Source organism: Triturus cristatus, chromosome 1_1 (genome assembly GCF_964204655.1).
Source record: "Triturus cristatus chromosome 1_1, aTriCri1.1, whole genome shotgun sequence".
Classification (NCBI taxonomy): Eukaryota; Metazoa; Chordata; class Amphibia; order Caudata; family Salamandridae; genus Triturus; species Triturus cristatus.
This window is the reverse complement of record NC_140579.1, coordinates 1306008524-1306028984: the sequence shown is the minus strand read 5'-3', so window position 1 is coordinate 1306028984 and position 20461 is coordinate 1306008524. Positions and strand designations below refer to the sequence as shown.

The following is a 20461-nucleotide window of genomic DNA, read 5'->3' as shown; positions in this document are numbered from 1 at the left end:
TTGCACAACTGGGCTCGATCCTCATTACATGAGTATTGTTGGCTAAAGAGAAGGGTATGGCTATTGTGTTGGCTTTGGCATCTTACTTTTGATAGTGTATGTTATATACCCTCTGACACTGTATTTTTAACCCTGTATTCTGGAATGAAATGTAATATTCCTTCTGATATAACTGTAAACAATACTCTGAATTTTTATACTTTGTTTGCTAAAGAGATCGAACTTAAATATCATAGGATGGCATTCTTGGATGAATGATGGTACATCGCAAACGTTAACATCGTATGCCCTCACATCGCCGTTTTTACATCGCATGTCCCTTTACATCGTAAGTAATCACAACGCACCCAATTACGTCGCATTTCAATTGAAAAGCATGCACAGTACATTCACACTGCATACAAACATCCCGCATGGTTCTAAATCGCGATTTTTACTCCTATCCGCATCCCCCCTGACCCTAAGGCCTAAACTACACTGTAAGCAACGTACTAAACACACTACGACCCCCTAAAGTCTAAAACTCTATCATATACAACCCTTAACCCTAAAGCTTAAAACACTACCATATCCGACCCTAAGCCCTAAAAGCCCTAACCCCTAAAACACTAACATATACTACTATTAACCCTAAGCCTAAAACCTCCCCCTCCACTACACTCCCCACCAACTACACTAAAGCCTAAAACACTACGAGTACATTGTCGTCCTTACCTGTCTCTTGTGGTTCCAGAAGCGTTCTCTCCCCGCCGTCCGTGTCCGATGTAAGCGCCCGCGATGTAATGGCGCCTCCGAAGCAGTGGCGTGCGTAGTGAACGCACGCGTTGTAACGTCGCGTGCGTTGTGACGGCACGCGGCGTAATCGCATGCGATGTGACGCATGCGATGCGATGGTCATTCGCCGCATTCTTTGGCTGTGATTATGTTCAATGAGCTGGTAGTATGTTTATTCTTTTTGTATATTTCAGAAATTCAAGGTTGATCTTTTGCTCTGAGGTTCTAGGAAAGATTAATGAGCCGATAATATTCGTAGTATTTTGCAGTATGCTAATTAATAGATAAATCCATTCATGTTAGCAATTATACTATTTGCTGTATGCTTCTCTCTGTACCATATAGATTAAAACACAACTTTGAAAGGGCAGTATTAAAATGTTTGATTGTGCATAATGTTGCATAGACTTTTGCTATTCTCCCAGTGTATTCCTTTAAGTATCTTTACTAAATTTATTTGAATGTATCTAAATATATATATATATATGTATATATGTATTATTAATATAAAGATTGGTTAGGGTCTTCTTCTTTTTTTTTTTTAAATATCTTTCAACACCATCCCAAATATCTAACCTTGTTGTCAGGTTTCAATTAAAACTAAAATATATTTTCATATTTCATGTCTTTGCAGGAAAGGTAATTAACAAAGACCTGCGCCACTATCTGAGCTTACAGTTTCAAAAGGGATCAATCGACCACAAATTGCAGCAGGTGATCAGAGACAACTTATATTTGAGAACTATCCCATGTAAGTTAATTATGGAACATATTGGTAAGAATGCAGTTATTTTAGGGTTATTTTGATTTCTCATTATTAAATTTTTTCTCAATTTCTTTACCCATAAAAAATGTTATAATAAAAAATGGCATTTTCATATTTTAAAATTCCTGAACAAGAATTAATCAATGTCTAAGTTTACAAGTAAATATTAAATGCTAGGCCGTTTCAACCTGTAGAAATCCCTTTCTAGATATTTTCACATCAAAACATTAAATCACAATATGTGTGTACAATAAACGGTTACATGAAAAATTTGTATTTTTCTACTGTATAGTTGTGGATTTAAAAGTACCTGGGCTCTGTGGTCGGGGGTGTTAAATTTAATAAAGTAACTACTTGGCCAGCTGAGAAGATGTTACTAAAATCTATTTGTCAGATTTGGTGTGAAAATGTAATGACAAATTTTGATAGTGTTCTCATTATATCGGAGCTCTAATATTAGCCTCTCCGATTATGCCAGGGCTTGGATTATAATATTATGAAAAGGCTCTGATTATACCACATTTCGGAGTATACTGGACTCGGAACACACCGACACTCTATACAAGTCCAATATTAAAACATTTACAGACTATGCATTTTCATATGCTCTGTTTTTGAATGGGTTCTGTTTATGCTAGTTTTTTATTTGAATATGCCAGCACTTTGATTCTACCAGTGGTCATATTATAGCAGAGTTCAGCTATATCATTGCTCTATTTGTACCATTTAGGTCTTCCATACTTTAGTTTCTGAGCAAGTGTCTTATAAGTAAAATACAGGTAACAACGTAGATCTACAGCATGCCCATTTTGCTGTAAATGAAAAAGTTCCAGTTAAAATGTCAGCACTCTAATGTTGGGTCCTGCTCATTTCAAGAAACCTTTTGCTCAAGGGTACTTGGTATTGAGTGAAATAGTTCACTCCAAAATCCACCTTAGTGTGTGCTCATTCCCAGTATCAAGGATCATGTGTTCCTCACACAATTGGTATTAATCCAAACATCTGTTGTTGATATAATTAGTAAGCCAATTCTAATAAGCATTAGGTCTTCATGTAATCGATCATATGCATTCAATAAAGCACTTTCCACATTTTGCCAACACGTTTAATCTCCCAGGCGTGGTGCTCTCAAGACTTTTTCAGAGCTGGCAGGCACATGTAGCTAACGTAACTTTGCTTATCCATTTGTATCAGTTATCAAGTTATATACCTGCTGACAAATACTCCAACGTTTGTGGCCTCCAACATAGAACTAATAACACCGTACATACCATTCAGGTTATATGTTAAAGTCAATCTTTCATTGTCCAGTCATGGACAGATATAACCTGTTCACAGCTAGTCATTAGAAAATCATGTGACAATCATGTTTGTGTTATACTCCCAATATGAATTATCATTAATGATGAGTATGTATTCGTGGAAACCCATGTTACAAAAACCTTAAACCATCTGCAAATACCTGCAGTTCTGAAGAACTCAGGATATGGCTCCTCAAAAGGAAATTATATTTGGGAAATGCATCTTTCAGTGAAATTTATGAACAGAATTGGATATACTTACGTGTAAGAATGAAGAAAAATCGACCTTTAATTCTCTCGTTTACATGTACAGTCCCGTGTAATCGTATTATATCCTATATGAAATCTGAATGGTTCCAAGCTGCAGTTAGGAAAAAAAAAAAAATTTTGGCGAACTAGCCTTATAATTGAGCACAATGTGTTTCTGTAACATTGGTGGGAGGTACCCTACCTCACCAACCAGGAATGGAATCCCTGTTCAGGCACAGTGTGAGCATGCCCTTGTGATTTTAGTGCTCAAAAGCACCGTCCTTCAGGGTTTGCTATTCTCCACGTACTACGCTAGTCTGCCTAATTGGTATTTGCTCATGGTTTTGGCATCGAAAAGCGCTGCCATCTTGGGTTTAGTATTCCTAATGTTAATGTTGTACTCCACGCATACATAAGGCACATGCCCATCTTGTAAGTAACAAATATATGAAGGATTAGGTATGCCAGTTTCTTTAAAAAAGTGTGACGTCTAGTATTTACATCAAAGGGAAAATATTCTTCCCCTAGAGAAAAAATAAATCTGTTTCAACAATTGAATTTGTATTTGCTCAGTAAATGTTCTCATGAGCAAATATGCATGTGTAAAGTTTCTCTTGCAGAAGGCAAAATTTACAAATAATTGCTAGCAGCATGTTTGGAAACCTGCAGCTTTTGCAAATTTCCATGCCTATGGCTGTAAACTTTTGAATTTGTGAAGATGCAAATCATGACTCATGCAAGGTCATAGACCAGTGGATGCCTTTTTTGACTTTCTTTAAGAATCCGGCTCCTATTTTATTTTTTACATGTTGACCATAATTGGTATACTCAATCTTTCTCATGCAAAATATGACAAATAACCCCCTAAGGTAAAATAATCTTGATAGTACTTGGAAATATAAGTCACAGATGTTTTGTTGACTCCATGTAATTTTTGTGATGTGTTAAGATCTTAACAGAAATGACCGATATGGTGTTATTTGTCCTGTGGTGTGATAAAACACATGTACAATAATACTATGCAAATCTGTTTAAAAAAAACAAAAAATAAATGGCCTCAGTGACTCAGCAGTGCTGAAGCAGCACCAGAACCCCCTTCCTTCCTTCCTGTACCCTAAATGGGTGAAGGTGGGTTCAGCTAAGCTGGACCAATTATTTTCTCAAACATTGTGCTCTGCATTCCTGCCATATTTGTTGGGCCCTTGTTTGCAGGGGTTCCTCAAGATTGAAAATCTAATGTAGCTTAGAAAATTGGTGGTGTGCCATAGGGTGGATGTAGAACATTGGTTTACTGCCCCACTCTGTATTTCCAAGGGACTCCTTTTATATAGGTCCTGATTTGGGCAGCATTATTATTTTCTGGCATTCAGCAGCTACACACAGGGGTAATGCCTTCTCAGTTCCCTATGTCCAGAGACTCGGTGAAAAGGAGGACTTCTTTGTGTTTGTTTTATGAATTTTGATAATCCTGAACCTTATAGCTCTTGGTTGGTAATTATTGAGAACATTGGACATTTGGCTGAAGGACAAATTAATAGCGGTCGTCTGCAGTCACCAGTCAATAGAGTTACCCATAGTTGACGACAAACTTCGTGTTGGTAGGAAGTGGTGAGTGCAAGGTGGAGGATGTCTGGTGCCCACAAGAGAAAAAACAAGGGCAGACCTATCCCTCACTTATTCTTACTTTTCGCTTCTCTTGTCTCCAGGTCCTATCTGAGGAGAATATACAAGGTTTTCCACTAGAGCAGATCTTAATGAATTTGTGACCAGCCTACACAGTGTGTTCTCTATGAGCAGCGGAACACAGTAGGTTGCTGCCCACCAACCAAGAGCTTTATGTATTAGTGAAGCTCCACTCCAGTTGTGTGACTGAAATCGACCCAGACATGTCTGGACAGAGCTGTGATCCTTCTTGAACGTGTATCCCCATTTCTTTGAGGCTAGAAGAAGGCCTTGATCTGCTAAAGCGCTGATGTCCTGCCCTGCTTCTGATGCTGATACTATCATTGTGGAAGTTCCCAGTTCAGAGACGTGGACCCCGAGCTCCAAGAAGCTCTCTATACCCCTTAACTGTGACTATCAGAGGACTTTAGCTAATCAAAAATGACATTTCCCTAAACATTATATATGGGACCCCTGAAAAACCCTTGAAGTTCATCGGTCCAACACCAGACTTGCTGGTATGCCAACCTGTTCCAGAAAGCTCAAATTGGGCCTGAAATCGGCCTATTGTGTGTCATTGTGCCTTTTCACTCCCACACGATTTTCCCTGTAGGTCACACAGTTGTCATACCCTACATTGCTTGGGTTGGAAAGATAACGCGAGTAGTCTCGGGATATGCACTAACCTTACAATCTAGATCAAACAGGAGCACTTTTAGGTAGCACATTTCTCCGAACCCACTTGCAGCCTTACACTAACAATTTCTAGGCTACAAGTACAAGTGGGGGAAAGGGAATGGTACAAGAGTGGCACAGTAGGGTTTGATCTGCACTACAGAGTGTTGCTTACTAAAAATATGATTAGGCTTTGAGTATGGCTATGGTGCTTGCTTTGGCATCTTACTTTTGATAATGTATATAATCTACCTAATGGCACTCTGTATTTTCAATTCTATTCTGGAATGAAACTTGATATTTCTTCTCATCTGAAATAGAATAGTTGATATGATAACTGCAAGCAACACTCTGATTTATTAAACATTGCTAAAGAAAGGCAACTTCATTATTATGTGATGACATGCTTTCGCTGTGATTACTCTCGCTGTAACTTATTGATAACTATAATATGAAAAGCATTCATTAATAATATGTAATTCACGTACACAACCAGCAATCATATGCTTATTCAAATTGATATCTTCATACATATGGTTCTAATAAGAATATCAAGTCTATGCAAAGCAAGATTCAGCAAACTCCAGGTGCAATAATAAGTTCTTAATCCTAATAAAAAATCCTTGTGGAAATGAAGCTAAATAGCACGGCTCCGCTCACGACTCCGTATGACATCACCGGAGCCATATGAAGACCTCGTCGGCATGCTGACGTCCGTTCCCTTTTTTCCGCGTTGTCGACGCATAACACTCTCCATTTCTCTGAGATTACTTTGTTTCTTTCTTCTTCTTTGTGATTCTTTAGGAATGGCTACTTTGAACAAATCGGGGTTCAAGCCCTGCAGGGGCTGTGGGGGCCATATGTCTATTACAGACCCTCACCACGACTGCCTTTGGTGTTTCTCTTCGGACCACGACGTCGAAGGGTGTTCATGCTGTCAAAAGATGAACCCAAAGGCGCTGAAGGAGCGTGAAGAAAATCTCTAAATGGCAAGGGCGAAAAAAGAGAAGAGGGGTCGTAAGCGCTCGAAGTCGCCGACCTCGCATACTTTTAAGTCTAGGGAGCATAAGAAGTCGAAGAGGAGCCACGGTTCTCGACGCCGCTCTTTGAAGGGCAAGGCTTCGAGGTCCGCCTCACCTGTTCAACGGCACCGAGAAAAGGACTTTGTTTCTCCATCGCCTTCTCCTCAGGTGACTTCGATCCACTCACCTGCTCCGAGGGGTTCGCTGGCGCCCAGAGACTCTTCGATGCCCAGAGGTTCTCCGGCGTCCAGGGTTTCTTCAGCTCCCAGAGAGTTTTCTCCTGTTCCTGCGGCTTCACCTGTGCGGGTGCCAATCTCACCGGCTCCGCAGCCCCAGCCTGCAGTTCGTCCTCGGATGGATCCAGACCAGGGAGGTTTGAATCCTTACCCTCCTTTCCCAGGACCAGGAGCGGAACCCTCACATTTCCTAAATGCAATGTTTGCCAGGGCATCCTACCCTTCCGGTGTGGCTTCTGGCCCTGTGGGCCAGCTTGCCTTTAACTTGGGCGTCCCCCAGCAGTATGCCTAGGCACCCTTCGTGCCTTTTATGCGGATGGCTCCATCTTGGAAGTTTCTGGCGCCGAGGTTTTCGACTCCGAAACCTCAATCACCGTCTGGTGTCGAATCTGCACCGTCTCTGATTCGATCGGTGCCACTGCCTGTTACGGAAGGTCCTCCTTCGACGCTGGCACCGTTGTCACTGACGCCGCTGACCCCGAAGCAGCGGTCCAGGAGGGAAGCAAAAAAGGCTGCTAGAGGAAGATGAGTACCGGCAAGTGGAAGGGGAGATTCTTGAAGGTCTACGTGAGGCTAGTGGTTTAGACACTTCCCCGGAGTAGGAGCTCTCTTCACCACAGACTATTTACGCTCAGGATGTTGCCCCTTATTTGGTGATTAGAAAAGCTGCTGAGTTGTTGGACCTTCAGTTGCCTTCTGCTGGAGTAAAGTCAAATATTCTGACTGAAGTGCTTAATTCTGCTTCTTCTTTTAGTGAGCCGCTACTGCCTTTCAATGAGGTGTTGACGGAGCCAATGATGGAGGTGTGGCAGAAGCCCTTGTCTTCTGCTACAGTTTCCAGATCAGTAGCAAGAAGATACAGACCTGCTCCTGGTGATCCAGCTTTCCTTTCTGCTCACCCATCTCCAGAAAGCTTTGTGGTTCAGGCTTCTTGCTCCAAGCAGCCTTCTGGGTCCATTCCTACCGCCCCAGGCAATAGAGATTAAAAAAAGCGAGAACAGTCGACCAAGAAGGTATTTTCCTCAGCAAGTATGGCGCGAAGTTACAAACGCCACTTGTTTGCTTGGGAGGTACATTCATGCCCTTATGGACTCTGTTAAGCAATTGGCCCCTAAACTTCCTGAGAAAGATCGAGTTAATTTTCTTGAGGCTCTTTTTTCAGATTCTTAGGCAGCTGCCCGACAGATCATTTAGTTGGTTCTGGACACTGCAGACTCGGTTGCCCGGGTAATGGGTTCTTCAGTTGCTACAAGAAGACATGCCTGGCTCAGATCTTCGGGTTTTTAGCCAGATGTTCCCCTGGTACCATCGGAAACCACCTCTAGATCCCCCATCTTGGAGCATGTTGGTACTGTAGGGGATCGGGTGTCCCTTTTTCTACAAGATTTGAAATCGGTTACCTCAGACGGTTGGGTTTTGAATCTTGTGAAAAATGGGTACGCCCTCCCTTTTCTAGAGTTTCCACCTCCTTACCCTTCTCGCCAGGATTGGTGTTCAGAGGACCATTTACTACTCTTACAACAGGAGGTTCTTGCCTTGTTGCCGAAAGGGGCGCTAGAGGTGGTTCCAGAGCAGGAAAAGGGTCAGGGATGATACTCCTGTTATTTCCTGATTCCCAAGAAGGACGGCCGATCCTGGACTTCAGGATTTTGAATTTTTACCTATGACAGGAATACTTCAAAATGTTGACCTTGGCTCAGGTTCTTCTAGCGCTGTAACAGGAAGACTGGATGGTGTTGATCGATTTGCATGATGCTTATTTTTATCTTCCCATCTTGGAAGTTGCATCGTAAGTATCCCCGGTTTATGGTAGGGTCGCAACACTACCAGTTTGCGGTCCTTCCGTTCGGTCTCACTTCCGCACTGCAGGTCTTCACTAAGGTGATGGCGGTGGTGGCAGCACATCTCAGAAGGTCAGGGGTTCCTGTTTTCCCTTATCTGGATGACTGGCTGCTAAAAGCCAAGTCTCCAGAGATGGTGTTGCGCCACTTGCATGCAACAACGCAAATGTTGTTCAACTTGGGTTTCTCAATAAATGTACCCAAATCTCACTTGGTGCCTTCTCGGCGCAGCCTGTTCATAGGGGCAGTACTGGACACTACTGTGTGTCGAGCTTTCCCGCCTCCGCAGAGAATTCTCAACATACAGGAGATGATTCCTTTGTTTCACGATGGAGCGGTTGTTCCAGTTCTGAAGGTCCTACGCCTGCTTGGTCTGTTCGCTTCCTACATACTGTTGGTCAGCCATGCATGCTGGAACATGAGGGCACTCCAGTGCTGCCTCCGCAGGCAGTGGTATCAGCACAATGGAGATCTCGGGGAGAAGATCAGAATTTCCGGAGACACTGCAGCGGAGCTGTCTTGGTGGAGTGTGCAGGGCAGCCTGTCTCAAGGAAAGCCCTTTCAGCCTCCTCCACCTGTGGCCACAGTGATCACGGATGCCTCCACTCTTGGGTGGGGCGCTCATTGGGGGATCTGGAGGTCAAAGGTCTTTGGTTTCCAGAGGAAAGGTTGCTTCACATCAACCTTTTGGAATTGCGGGCAATACGTTTGGCTCTCAAGGCCTTCCTTCCCTCCCTTCGCGGTCAGACGGTACAGGTCCTGACGGACAACACTACAGCGATGTGGTACATCAACAAATAGGGAGGTGTAGGGTCGTATCGTCTCTGCAGAGAGGCTCTGGGACTCTGGTCCTGGGCACAGGGCCATCAGATTTGTGTGATGGCAAATCATCGCGAGAACGCGCACTGCCCGTCGTTCTGCAGTCTCCAGTTTCCGATGCAGGGAGCATTGGGGGACGCATTTCAGTTGGAATGGAGTTCGCAGCACCTTTACGCGTTTCCCGCGTACCCTTGATTCCTCGAGTCCTGAGGGAGATTCGCCAAGACCGGGCCTAAGTCATATTGATCGCCCCGGATTGGCCAAGAAGGGTGTGATACACAGATCTACTTCCTCTCATCGCACCCTCCGCCCCGTCTCCCTCTCAGGGCAGATCTCCTCCCGCAGGGGCAGGTTCTAGACCCCCCACCTCCAGAGCCTACACCTTCATGCTTGGAGATTAAACAGGGCAACCTGAGTTCCTTCTCTCTCCCACCGGATGTGATGGCTGTTATTTTATCATCCAGGAGACACTCCACCAAATCTATTTATTCCTCCAGGTGGTCCAAATTTGTGAAATGGTGTGGAGAGAGGTCCATTGATCCTTTGAAGGCCCGTTTGTCTGATGGGCTAAGTTTTTCTTTTTTGTCTCTGCAGGGTTGTGCTGTGGGTACAGTTAAAGGATATTTGTCGGCTTTCCTTTGTTTGCCGGACCAGCCATCTTTGCTTACATCTCCAGTAGTTATGAGGTTCATTAAGGGCCTAACCAATTAGTTTCCTCCCACTCTTCATTATGCCTCAGTGGGATTTGAATCTTGTTTTTACATTTATGATTGGTTCTCCTTTTGAGCCTTTTCATAGTTGCCGTTTGAGGCTTTCTTTCTTTCAAGGCACTCTTTTTGATCGCTATTACCTTGGCCAGGAGGGTAAGTGAGCTTCAGGCTATTAGTTTAAAACCTCTGTTTTTGACCATTCATGCAGAGAAGATGGTTCTCAGGACCAGGTCTGCTTTACTGCCTAAGGTGGGTACTCCTTTCCATTTAGGTCCGTCTGTTACCTTACCTACCGTCTATCCTCCCCCCTCACCCTTCCAAGGAGCAGGAGCGACTTCATCGCCTGGACCCTAAGAGGGCGGTCATTTTTTTACCTGGACAGGACCAGGGTTCTAAGGCTGGATGATCAGCTCTTCGTGGGCTACATTGGATGGATGAAAGGTAAAGCTGTCCACAAACGAACACTCTCCAGGTGGATCATCTTGTTTATCAAGATCTGCTGTGCCCTGGCCAAGAAGGAGCTGCCTGAAGGTATTGGAGCTCATTCCACCAGTGCTAAGTCATCTTCTTCTGCTTTGGCTAGAGGTGTTCCTGTTGTTGATATTTGTAAGGCAGCAACTTGGGCCTCCCTCCACACCTCTCCGAAGCATTACTGCTTGGATTCTGAGGTTAGGAGGGATAGCCATTTTGCACGTTCTGTTCTGCAAGGTGTTTAGGTATAGTCAGGTGGACACCCTCTTCCGGGAGAAGTACAGCTTGGGGATTCAATTCAAAAGGTGAGGAATCCACAGGCAGATGTATCCATCAGAAGAACAAGTTACTTACCTTCGGTAACGCTTTTTCTGGTGGATACAGTATCTGCCTGTGGATTACTCACTGACCCACACGCCTCCCCGTTGTCCTCCTGTTTATACCGAAAAATGTCATCTGTTTGACATGGATGTTTTTAATATGTCATTTTCATGCATAGGGTTTGCTGCTAGGAAGTGCTTTGCTTATTGGCTTTCCTTTCTGTTTATGTATATACTATATGTATTTGTATATATATTACGTATATTGTGTATACTTGTGGAAATGTTGTCAGTCCCCCCGTTTGCCTCGAGGGCACGGAAAAATGGATGGAACTGACGTTAGCACGCCAGCGAGGTCTTTTTATGGCTCCGGTGATGTCATACGGAGTTGCGAGTGAGCCGTGCTATTATGACGTCCTTGTCGACGTGGGAGAGCTAAGAAAAGAATTTCCGTGGAATGCTGGTGCAGGGGTAATTCAAAAGGTGAGGAATCCACAGGCAGATACAGTATCCACCAGAAAAAGCGTTGCCGAAGGTAAGTAACTTGTTCATCTATCCTTAAAGGGGTGCTGCACTACAATACTTCTCCGACTCCAGAGAGGTCTGTAGTTACGTTTGCAGAATGGCTTGTTACAAGGATTCTAAATTTCTAAAGGACAACTCTTGGCGGTAGAAAAAATGTATCAATTATGTCTATCAACGACTCTTTGGACCACAAGCAATATGTTCTCAAAACAGCCAAGAAGGGTGCCATCATTTACTAGTCTTGTGAGTGTCCTGTTGCTGCATAGAACATGTAGGTGTTTTTACCTTCACTCAGGTGTCCATCTGACAGGTGAGGCCTCTGTCCAGAAGGTGCCTACACTATGTGCACCGCTCCATTAACTGCCTCTTCCCAAGCCACCCATGTTCAGGAGAGTCATAGTAGCCTATCTCCGTGAGAGAGCAGCCGGCAGAGTTAAGCTTATGCCATACATAGTGACAGAACAACCTCATATTGTGTACTGGCTGAATAGCACTGATTGATTTGTTTTCCTCGGGATAGATACAAGGCAGTTTGTTGAAGTATTTAAAAATGAGGCAACCCAGTTTAAACCGGTATCTGTCATGAGCTCTTGAAGGGCACTTTACTGAATAGCATGCTCCCTTTTACCATGGCCAGAAAGCAATCGATAGCCACAGTTTGAACATGTTGTAAATGCTAGATTTAGTTGAAAATTAGGGCCGAGATTTAAACTATTGCTGTAGTCCATATATAAGCGATGCTTGGGGCTCCTGAGACCATAGCTTTGTGAGTAGGGGGATAGTAGTGCTAACATACATCCCAATTTATTCCGCTGAATGCTAACAGCTCCCTACAACGTGACGGTTCTGGTTCGAAAGGTACATGTAGGTGTCAAAGTAAAATCCAAAGCTTTTCACATTGACAGAAACAGGAAGATATCCTTCTTTGAGCTAGGTCTTGACAGCTTTACCAAACTGCTCGGAAAGTCGATTCCATAGCCGAGTACCTAGCATTCTATGTAGTGTTGGAACACCTGTAATCTCACGTTTGATATCGATCGTTTTTTATTTTATTATATTTATAAAGTTTTATGTAGCGCTAGCTTGACCCGTGGGTATTAGAGCGCTTTACATACACAAAGGCAAGAAAAATAGTGGCTCAAGGCTCATGAAAACATCCTGACATGTTGATGCTTCCAACTTGCCTGCACCCGATACCTTTGGGGAACGTTTTAGAAGTTGATGCTCTTCAGAATACTCTGACTTGAAAGAATGCAACTCTCCTGAGTGGAAAGTGGAATTCTCCCCGCTGTCCCAAAATCGTAATACATACTCCTGACTTGACCGTACCTCAGATCTTGAAGGCTAGAAGCAGGCAAAGGCACCAGTTACTGTATCCGTTAAGAGTAGGGTAAAGGTGGCGCATAGGCACATTTTGGTAGTATAATAGTACCTGAACAGTCTGGTATGCCATGGCACTCGACAATGCTGACACTAGTATTATAGGGTATCCCTATGTACAGCAGAGAGCGGATCTACAAATACTTTACAACAACAACCTCAAATGTGTCAGGCTCGTGGGATTCTGTTATACACCGTATATTAAAATTGAAGACTGGGTTTTCGGAAATCGCGGTTACTTGGGCCTCCCACACAAGTGAGGCACCATTTTTACCGGGAGACCAGGGGGGAACGCTGGGTGGTGGGAAATTTGTGTGAGCCCGGCGATGCCACAACTTTCCCACACAAAAATGTGTGAAAAAAGTGATTTGTTTCAGCTAAAATTGAGGTTTGCAGGGGATTCTGGGTAAGGAAACGTTGGGGGATCCATGCAAGCCATACCTCCCTGGAAGCCCCCGGGTGTCTAGTTTTCAGAAATGTGTGGGTTTGGTAGGTTTCCCTAGATGGCCGCCGAGCACGGGGCCAAAAACCCAGGTGACCCCCATTGCAAAACCAGGTGGTTTTAGATAGGCAATTTTGATGTCGCCTCACTACGTTTTGGGCCCTTGCGTGTCGCGGGTACTTGGGCCTCCTACACAAGTGAGGCACCATTTTTACCGGGAGACTTGGGGGAACGCTGGGTGGTTGGAAATTTGAGTGAGCCCGGTGATGCCACAACTTTCCCACACAAAATATGTGAAAAAGTGATTTTTTTTTCAACTAAAAATGAGGTTTGCAGAGGATTCTGGGTAAGGAAATGTTAGGGGATTCACACAAGCCATACCTCCCTGGAAGGCCCCGGTGTCTACTTGAAAAAAATGTGTGGGTTTGGAAGGTTTCCCTAGATGGCCGCCGAGCACGGGGCCAAAAAAACAGTTGCCCCCCTTGCAAAACCAGATCGTTTTGACATAATTAGTTGGTTGTTTCTACAGCGTGAGAATTTCGGCGCAATATTGCAAGGAAAATGTGAGAGACATTTTGAGGTTTGCAGGACATTGTGGATAAATTAACTTTTTGGAATTCACAAGAGAGACATCACCATGAACTCCCATGGGTTTACGACAATATCTACAGTTGGTGGGTTATTCTTACATGGAACGTACACCTTGGCAGAGAAACTAAAAATACAAAGATTCCTGCAGAGCCATCTATTCCTCAAACACACACACATACTGGTTGGATTTGGCACGAGGGCGAGTGATGGTTCAGTATATTACATTTTATTAACAAGAGATTTCACAAAAATGAAATGCACTGTTAATAATTAAATGGACAAAAAAACGAACCAATGACTCGCAGCTCGTGAGCTGTGAGGCCACGGCAAGGCACCAACCGCTTTACAGGCCATTCACACACCTTTCATACGTGATACACACAAGACCATTCACACCACCAGGCACAAAAACAACACATTACAACATTCACAAAAAGGGACAAGGCACACCCTGCTTCAGAAAGACAAATATTACTGCACAGCCATCTAATCCTCAAGCACACACACATACTGGTTGGATTTGGTATGAGGGTGAGTGATGGTTCAGTATATACAATTGTATAAGCAAGTGATTTCACAAAAATGAAATACACTGTTAATAATTGAAAGGGCGAGAAACTGAACCATTGACTCACAGCTCGTGAGCTGTAAAGCCACGACAAGGCACCAACCTCATTACAGGCCATTCATACACCTTTCATACGTGTGACACATACAAAACCATTCACACCGCCAGCCGCGGGCCCATCACATTACAACACTCACACCAGCAGACAGCGCCATTCAAGGGCCCATCACTTTCACACGCCCACATTCCTGACACAGCAACCACACACGCTGATGGATTGCGTGGAGTGGCACTCAGCTAGTAATGTGTGTAGTGACCAGCAGCAAGTCACTACTCACACACCGCCAGCCGAGCGCCAGTCCACGCACACCGCTAGCCAAACACCAGTCCACACACACCGCCAGCCAAGCGCCAGTCTAGGCACACCACCAGCCAATCGCCAGTCCAGGCACACCACCAGCCAATCGCCAATCCACGCACACTGCCAGCCAATCACCAATCCACGCACACCGCCAGCCAAGCGCCAGTCCACGCACACTGCCAGCCAAGCGCCAGTCCACGCACACTGCCAGCCAAGCGCCAGTCCACGCACACCGCCAGCCAAGCGCCCGTCCAGGCACACCACCAGCCAAGCGCCAGTCCACGCACACCGCCAGCCAAGCGCCAGTCCACGCACACCGCCAGCCAAGCACCAGTCCACGCACACCGCCAGCCAAGCGCCAGTCCACGCACACCGCCAGCTAAGCACCAGTCCACGCACACTGCCAGCTAAGCACCAATCCACGCACACTGCCAGCCAAGCGCCAGTCCACGCACACCGCCAGCTATGCGTCAGTCCACGCACACCAACAGCCAAGCGCCAGCCTACACACACCGCCATCACATTTAGGATTTTTTTTTAGACAAAAATAAAAACACAAACAAACTGCAAATAGATACAAATCTACTAACACAAAATCTGAAACTAAATACATTGCACTAATGCCAACCTTGAAACAGAATCACATTTTTTAAAGAATACAGACCAGGCAGTTCACTTTACCACTCATGAATGCTCCCAAAAATTCTTTTGCGTATGGTACGCTCTAAAACAAGCAGGGACACACAGCCCAGGGTTAGAAGGACGCTCGGGCAGTACATACGAGTCTCCTTCCGCGTACCTCTTCGCCAACATACTCTACATCTCCTACTAGGAAAGTCTTTTGAGGGTGTGGGAGGAATGTGATCAGGAAAGTGGTGATCTTTCAATCTAGCAACATCCTCCACCACTCCAACTCTAGGAACACTTGCCTGTTCCACTAAAGCAAGGCTGCCTATTACAGACTCCTGAAACTTCGCAAAAGTCATCTTTGACTCAGGACAAGAATCGTGGAACACAACAAAAGCATTAAAGGTTGCCAAGTGGAAAAGATGGATAGCCAACTTCTTGTACCAAATGTAAGCCTTACGAAGAGCAGCGTAAGGTTCCAACCTCTGATATACTGTCAACACCACCCATGTGCCTATTATGGTCTAAAATGCACACAGGTTTGCGCGCTTCAGCAACCTGACCCCAAACAGTCACAGGTGCAGTGCTTTCATCATGGATGGTAGTCAGCATGTAGACATCTCTCCTGTCTGAAAACGTCACAGCTAGAAGCTCCTCGCAACGCACTGCACTGTCCCCGCACAAGCTTTTGACAAACAAGTTCTTTTGGGAAACCTTTAGGGTTAGAGCGGATTGTGCCACATGCAACAGTGTCCACTTTGGCCAATTTCCTGAACAACCGCACACCAGTGTAGAAGTTATCTACACATAAATGGTGGCCTTTGTTACAAAAATCCTCTACCAAGTTCCCAAACAATTTTCTCAGTCACTCCAAAAGTGGACGGACAACCAGGGGGGTTAATCCTGGATTCCTTACCGGTGTACACCCTGAAATTAGAGATATATACAGTCCTACTATCACACAGCATATACAGCTTAATTCCATAGCGTGCCCTCTTACTAGGAATGTATTGCCTAAAAACCAAGCGGCCCTTGAACAACACCAAAGACTCATCCACTGAAATTTCTTTCCCAGGAGCATAGATCTCAGAAAATCGATCAACAAAGTGATCAATGACAGGCCGAATCTTAAAAAGACGGTCACACTCAGGGTGATCGTGTGGCAACGCTAAACCACTATCGACAAAATGCATCATCCGAAGCAGAAGCAAATACCTATCACGACTCATGACTGCCGGAAAAATAGCAGTTTCCATCAAGGGACTAGTAGACCAATATGAAGACATTGATGGCTTCCTTAGCAAGCCCATCAAAAAAGTTAAACCCAAAAACTTCTTCATCTCTTCCAGATTTGTGGGAGTCCACCGGGTAGCTCTAGAGTGTGGCTTAAGACTGGCACTGATGTCCCTCAAAAACTGTTCGGCATACAAATTATTCTGCTCAACAATCTCTGCCAAAAACACATCGTCCATAAACAGCTGAAAAAAATGTATCGCAAACATTTTTCAGTATTCACACTACACCCTGGAACACCAGTAAAGTCTGGCAATGCCGGCTGCACCATGCCAGGGGCAACCCAGAGGTCATCACTTTCAAAGGGAAGCCTTGCAGCCCCAGCCTGCAGCCCAGATGCCTCTTGCCGCACTACACCAACGGGAAGCCTTGCAGCCCCAGGCTGCAGCCCAGATGCCTCTTGCCGCACTATCGGCACATCAATCTCCTCCTCTAACACAGGCACTTAATCCGCACTAAGAGTATCTTCATCATCCGATGATTCCATATGGAGAGAAAATTCACTGCCAGAATCGTCCCCTGCCTCCTCTGCCTCAGATGCAGAGTCAGTCTCTGAACCATGGTCAGAGGAAGACTCAAAAAGCATACCAACAGCCTGCTGAGCAGTAATCCTGCGGCTAGCCATTATCCTTACTAAGGAAGGAGACTGCACAAACAAGTCAACAACAACCAACACTGTGCAAAACAAGTAAGTAATAAAATGTGTACCTTTATCACAAAGATCTATATACTCAAAAACTATACAATTCACTTACAAGAGACAGCTACACTCACCAGCACCTACTCTGCAGAGACACAGCAAAAACCAACGATATCCCACTAGAAAGAAAAAAAAAAAAATTACTCACAAGACAACAAAATACACATCAAGCACAAATGCAAAAAGTTTTTGACACTCAAAAACCAGAAGCCAAACATACTGCTATTATTACACCATTTGCAAAAGAAAATTCATGCAGAGAAATGAAACCCATTTACATTGTACAAAAAAGTCTCTTTCCAAACACATACAACTACACAAACAGCAGAACCACCAGTAACGAAACCGCAACCTGGAACAGTCTAAAGAGCAAAAGCCTTCACCTAGAACAAAAAATAAAAAATAAAGCATTACAATTTGCAATTCACAAAAAATAAAACAATTAACATTAAAACAAGCTATGTTACTACCCAAATGGTCAATCGGGTTGTCTGCCAGGTGGGGCAGAAAACAGCAGACAGAAATTTGCCCCCTTCCAAAAGTAATAAATCCCTAGTGCCTAGTAGGGTTTTCTGCCTCCCCCCTCCCGCCTAGTGCAAGGGACCAAAAAAGGGGCAGATCTGTCCCCAGGAAGCAACCACGTTGCTTCCATTACTCACAAAAGTAAATCCCCGGAGCCTAGTGGGGTTTTCTGCCCCTCCCGGGGACAGAAAGGGCACAAAAATAGGCTGATCTGCCACCTATCTGCACATATAAAAAAATCTGCCCCCTGGAAGTGACCCTTGGCCAAGGGGTTGCTTCCATTTTAATTTAAAAGAAGTCCCTGGTGTCTAGTTGGGTTTTCAGCCCCCCCCCCCCCCCCCCCCCCCCGGGGCAGAAAGGCAAAAAAACAGGCTAATCTGTCCGGGAAGGGGGGGGGGGGGTCAGAATACGCATTCAAAAACAATATGCCCCCTAGCAGCGACCGTTGCCCAAGGGGTCACTCCCATTTCATTTTTATGAATGAGTCCCTGGTGTCTAATGGGGTTTTCTGCCCCACCCCGGGGGCAGAAGACCAAATAAAAATGCAGATCTGCCCCCGGGGGGGCAGAATACACGTTAATAAAAGAATTGCCCCCTGGAAGCGACCCTTGCCCAAGGGGTCGCTTCCATTTTTATTTTAAATAATTCCCTGGTGTCTAGTGGGGGTTTCTGCCTCCCCCCCCCCCCCCCGGGGGCAGAAAGGCCAAAAAACGGGTCCATTACAAAATAAAATGGCCCCCGAAGTGACCCTTGCCCAAGGGGTCACTTCCATCATATTTTAAAAAATACCCTGGTGTCTAGTGGGGGTTTCTGCCCCCCCCGGGGGCAGAAAAGCCAAAGAAACTAGGCGATCTGCCCCCAGGGGAGGCAGAATATCCACACAAACAAAATTGCCCCCCGGGAAGCGACCCTTGCCCAAGGGGTCGCTTCCCTTACAATTGACAATGAATCCCTGGGTCTAGTGGGCTTTTCTGCCCCCCCTGGGTCCAGAAACAGCCGAAAAAATGTCCGATCTGTCCCCATGGGGGGCAGAAAAGTCTTAATTAAAAATGGGACCCATAGGAAGCGACCCTTGCCTAAGGGGTCGCTTCCTTTTCCAAAAAAGAACATCCTTGGTGTCTAGTGGGTCATTCCTGCTCCACGATCGCGACGCTGTGCGCGATCGTTAAGCAGGAATGCCCTGCATTGAGACATCAGGGGAGAGGAAATACTTTTTCCTCTCCCCCGATGCCTCAAGGCATCCTAAATTGGCCCCCCCGCCCCATCGGAGGCAAAACACGTACCTCCTTGCTGGACGTGCTGTAAAGAAATGATTTCCAGCGCGTCCAGCACTTCCTGATGACGTCGGCGCGCGCTATGCATGCTGGCGTCATGGAGAAGCGTGAGTGGGCTCGAGGGTGGCAGCGGAAACTCTTCCGCTGCCATCCCCCCAATTGGTGTCAAAATCGAGCCCCCAGGGGGGGAGCGCCAGCGCTTCCTCCAGGGGCTGTGCTCATGACGGAGCGGTTCCGTCATAAGCACAGCCCAACCGATGCTCATGACGTAACCGCTCCGTCATGAGCATCGAAGGGGTTAAATGTATTTTTCTCTAAATAGGTCTGAAAATACACACATTTTCACCTCAGATGAACACACTTCAATTCTGATATAGATATATTCATTCAGCCAAACGAAAGCTTCAAATTTTGTAGACTGGAAGGAACACTGGAGAGCTACTTACAGGTGGGTGGGGAGCTACCAGTATCTCACGAGCTACTCGTTGGAGAACCCTGCTTTAGAGGATCAAATTCCATACATGGCTAAAGTATTTGGCTACAGTCGAATGACACGAGAATGACACTCACATCCCAAACTCCGTTCTTGCATAGTTTGTAATTTGCATCTTTTCTGCTTCCCAGACAGCATGATGTGCAAGGTTAAAATGCACCTACAAGCCCTGGCCGATCAGAGGTTTCCCAAGTAAGGGCAGGCTTCTCAACAGTGGCCCTGACATACACACTCCATACACATCATCCTGGTCTTCAGCCGGCGGGCATCCCTTTGTACATATAATCCAAAAGCATGTAGCACTAGGGTTTCCCTAGCAAACCAAAGGGGATGATGGACGGAGTGTTGAACATTGCAAGCACTCACACCCAGTCAACTGATCTGGATTTGATCCATCACCGTTCTTTAGCCCACTCTGCCACCCCAGTTCAGACATGGCCATATGCAAATCAGTCTGACTCTGTGCCTCATGGGAACAGTCCAGCCCGAACTACCAAGCCATGTCTTCCCTGGACCGGAAACAAGCATCCTGGGACCGGTTTCTGGCTAATCAGCCGTCATCAGCCAGGCTAGCTTGAATCCAGTGGCAAAGTGAGCAAGGGACCCACGTCCGGGCATACCCTGCCCACTTAGGGCGAACAAAGCAAAACCAAAGGGGATGATGGACACAGTGTTGAACATTGCAAGCACTCACCCCCAGTCAACTGATCTGGGTTAAATCCATCATCATTCTTTAGCTCACTCCGCCACCCCAGTTCAGACATGGCCATATGCAAATCAGTCTGACCCTGTGCCTCATGGGAACAGTCCAGCCCGAACTGCCAAGCCATGTCTTCCCT

General features: G+C 45.4%; 1 protein-coding gene across 7 annotated transcripts in view; it reads left to right on the top strand.

Moving 5' to 3' along the window:
• MAGI3 (membrane associated guanylate kinase, WW and PDZ domain containing 3) overlaps positions 1–20461 on the top strand; it is a 2362625-nt gene that overhangs the window by 918283 nt on the left and 1423881 nt on the right. For 4 of the 7 annotated variants that reach the window (XM_085653126.1, XM_085653145.1, XM_085653164.1 and 1 more), the window contains one exon: positions 1409–1549. In XM_085653126.1, coding sequence (XP_085509252.1) covers positions 1409–1549 — 141 coding nt within the window. The remainder of the gene's footprint in view (positions 1–1408; positions 1550–20461) is intronic. The other 3 variants (XM_085653134.1, XM_085653154.1, XM_085653181.1) reach the window with 1 other exon arrangement.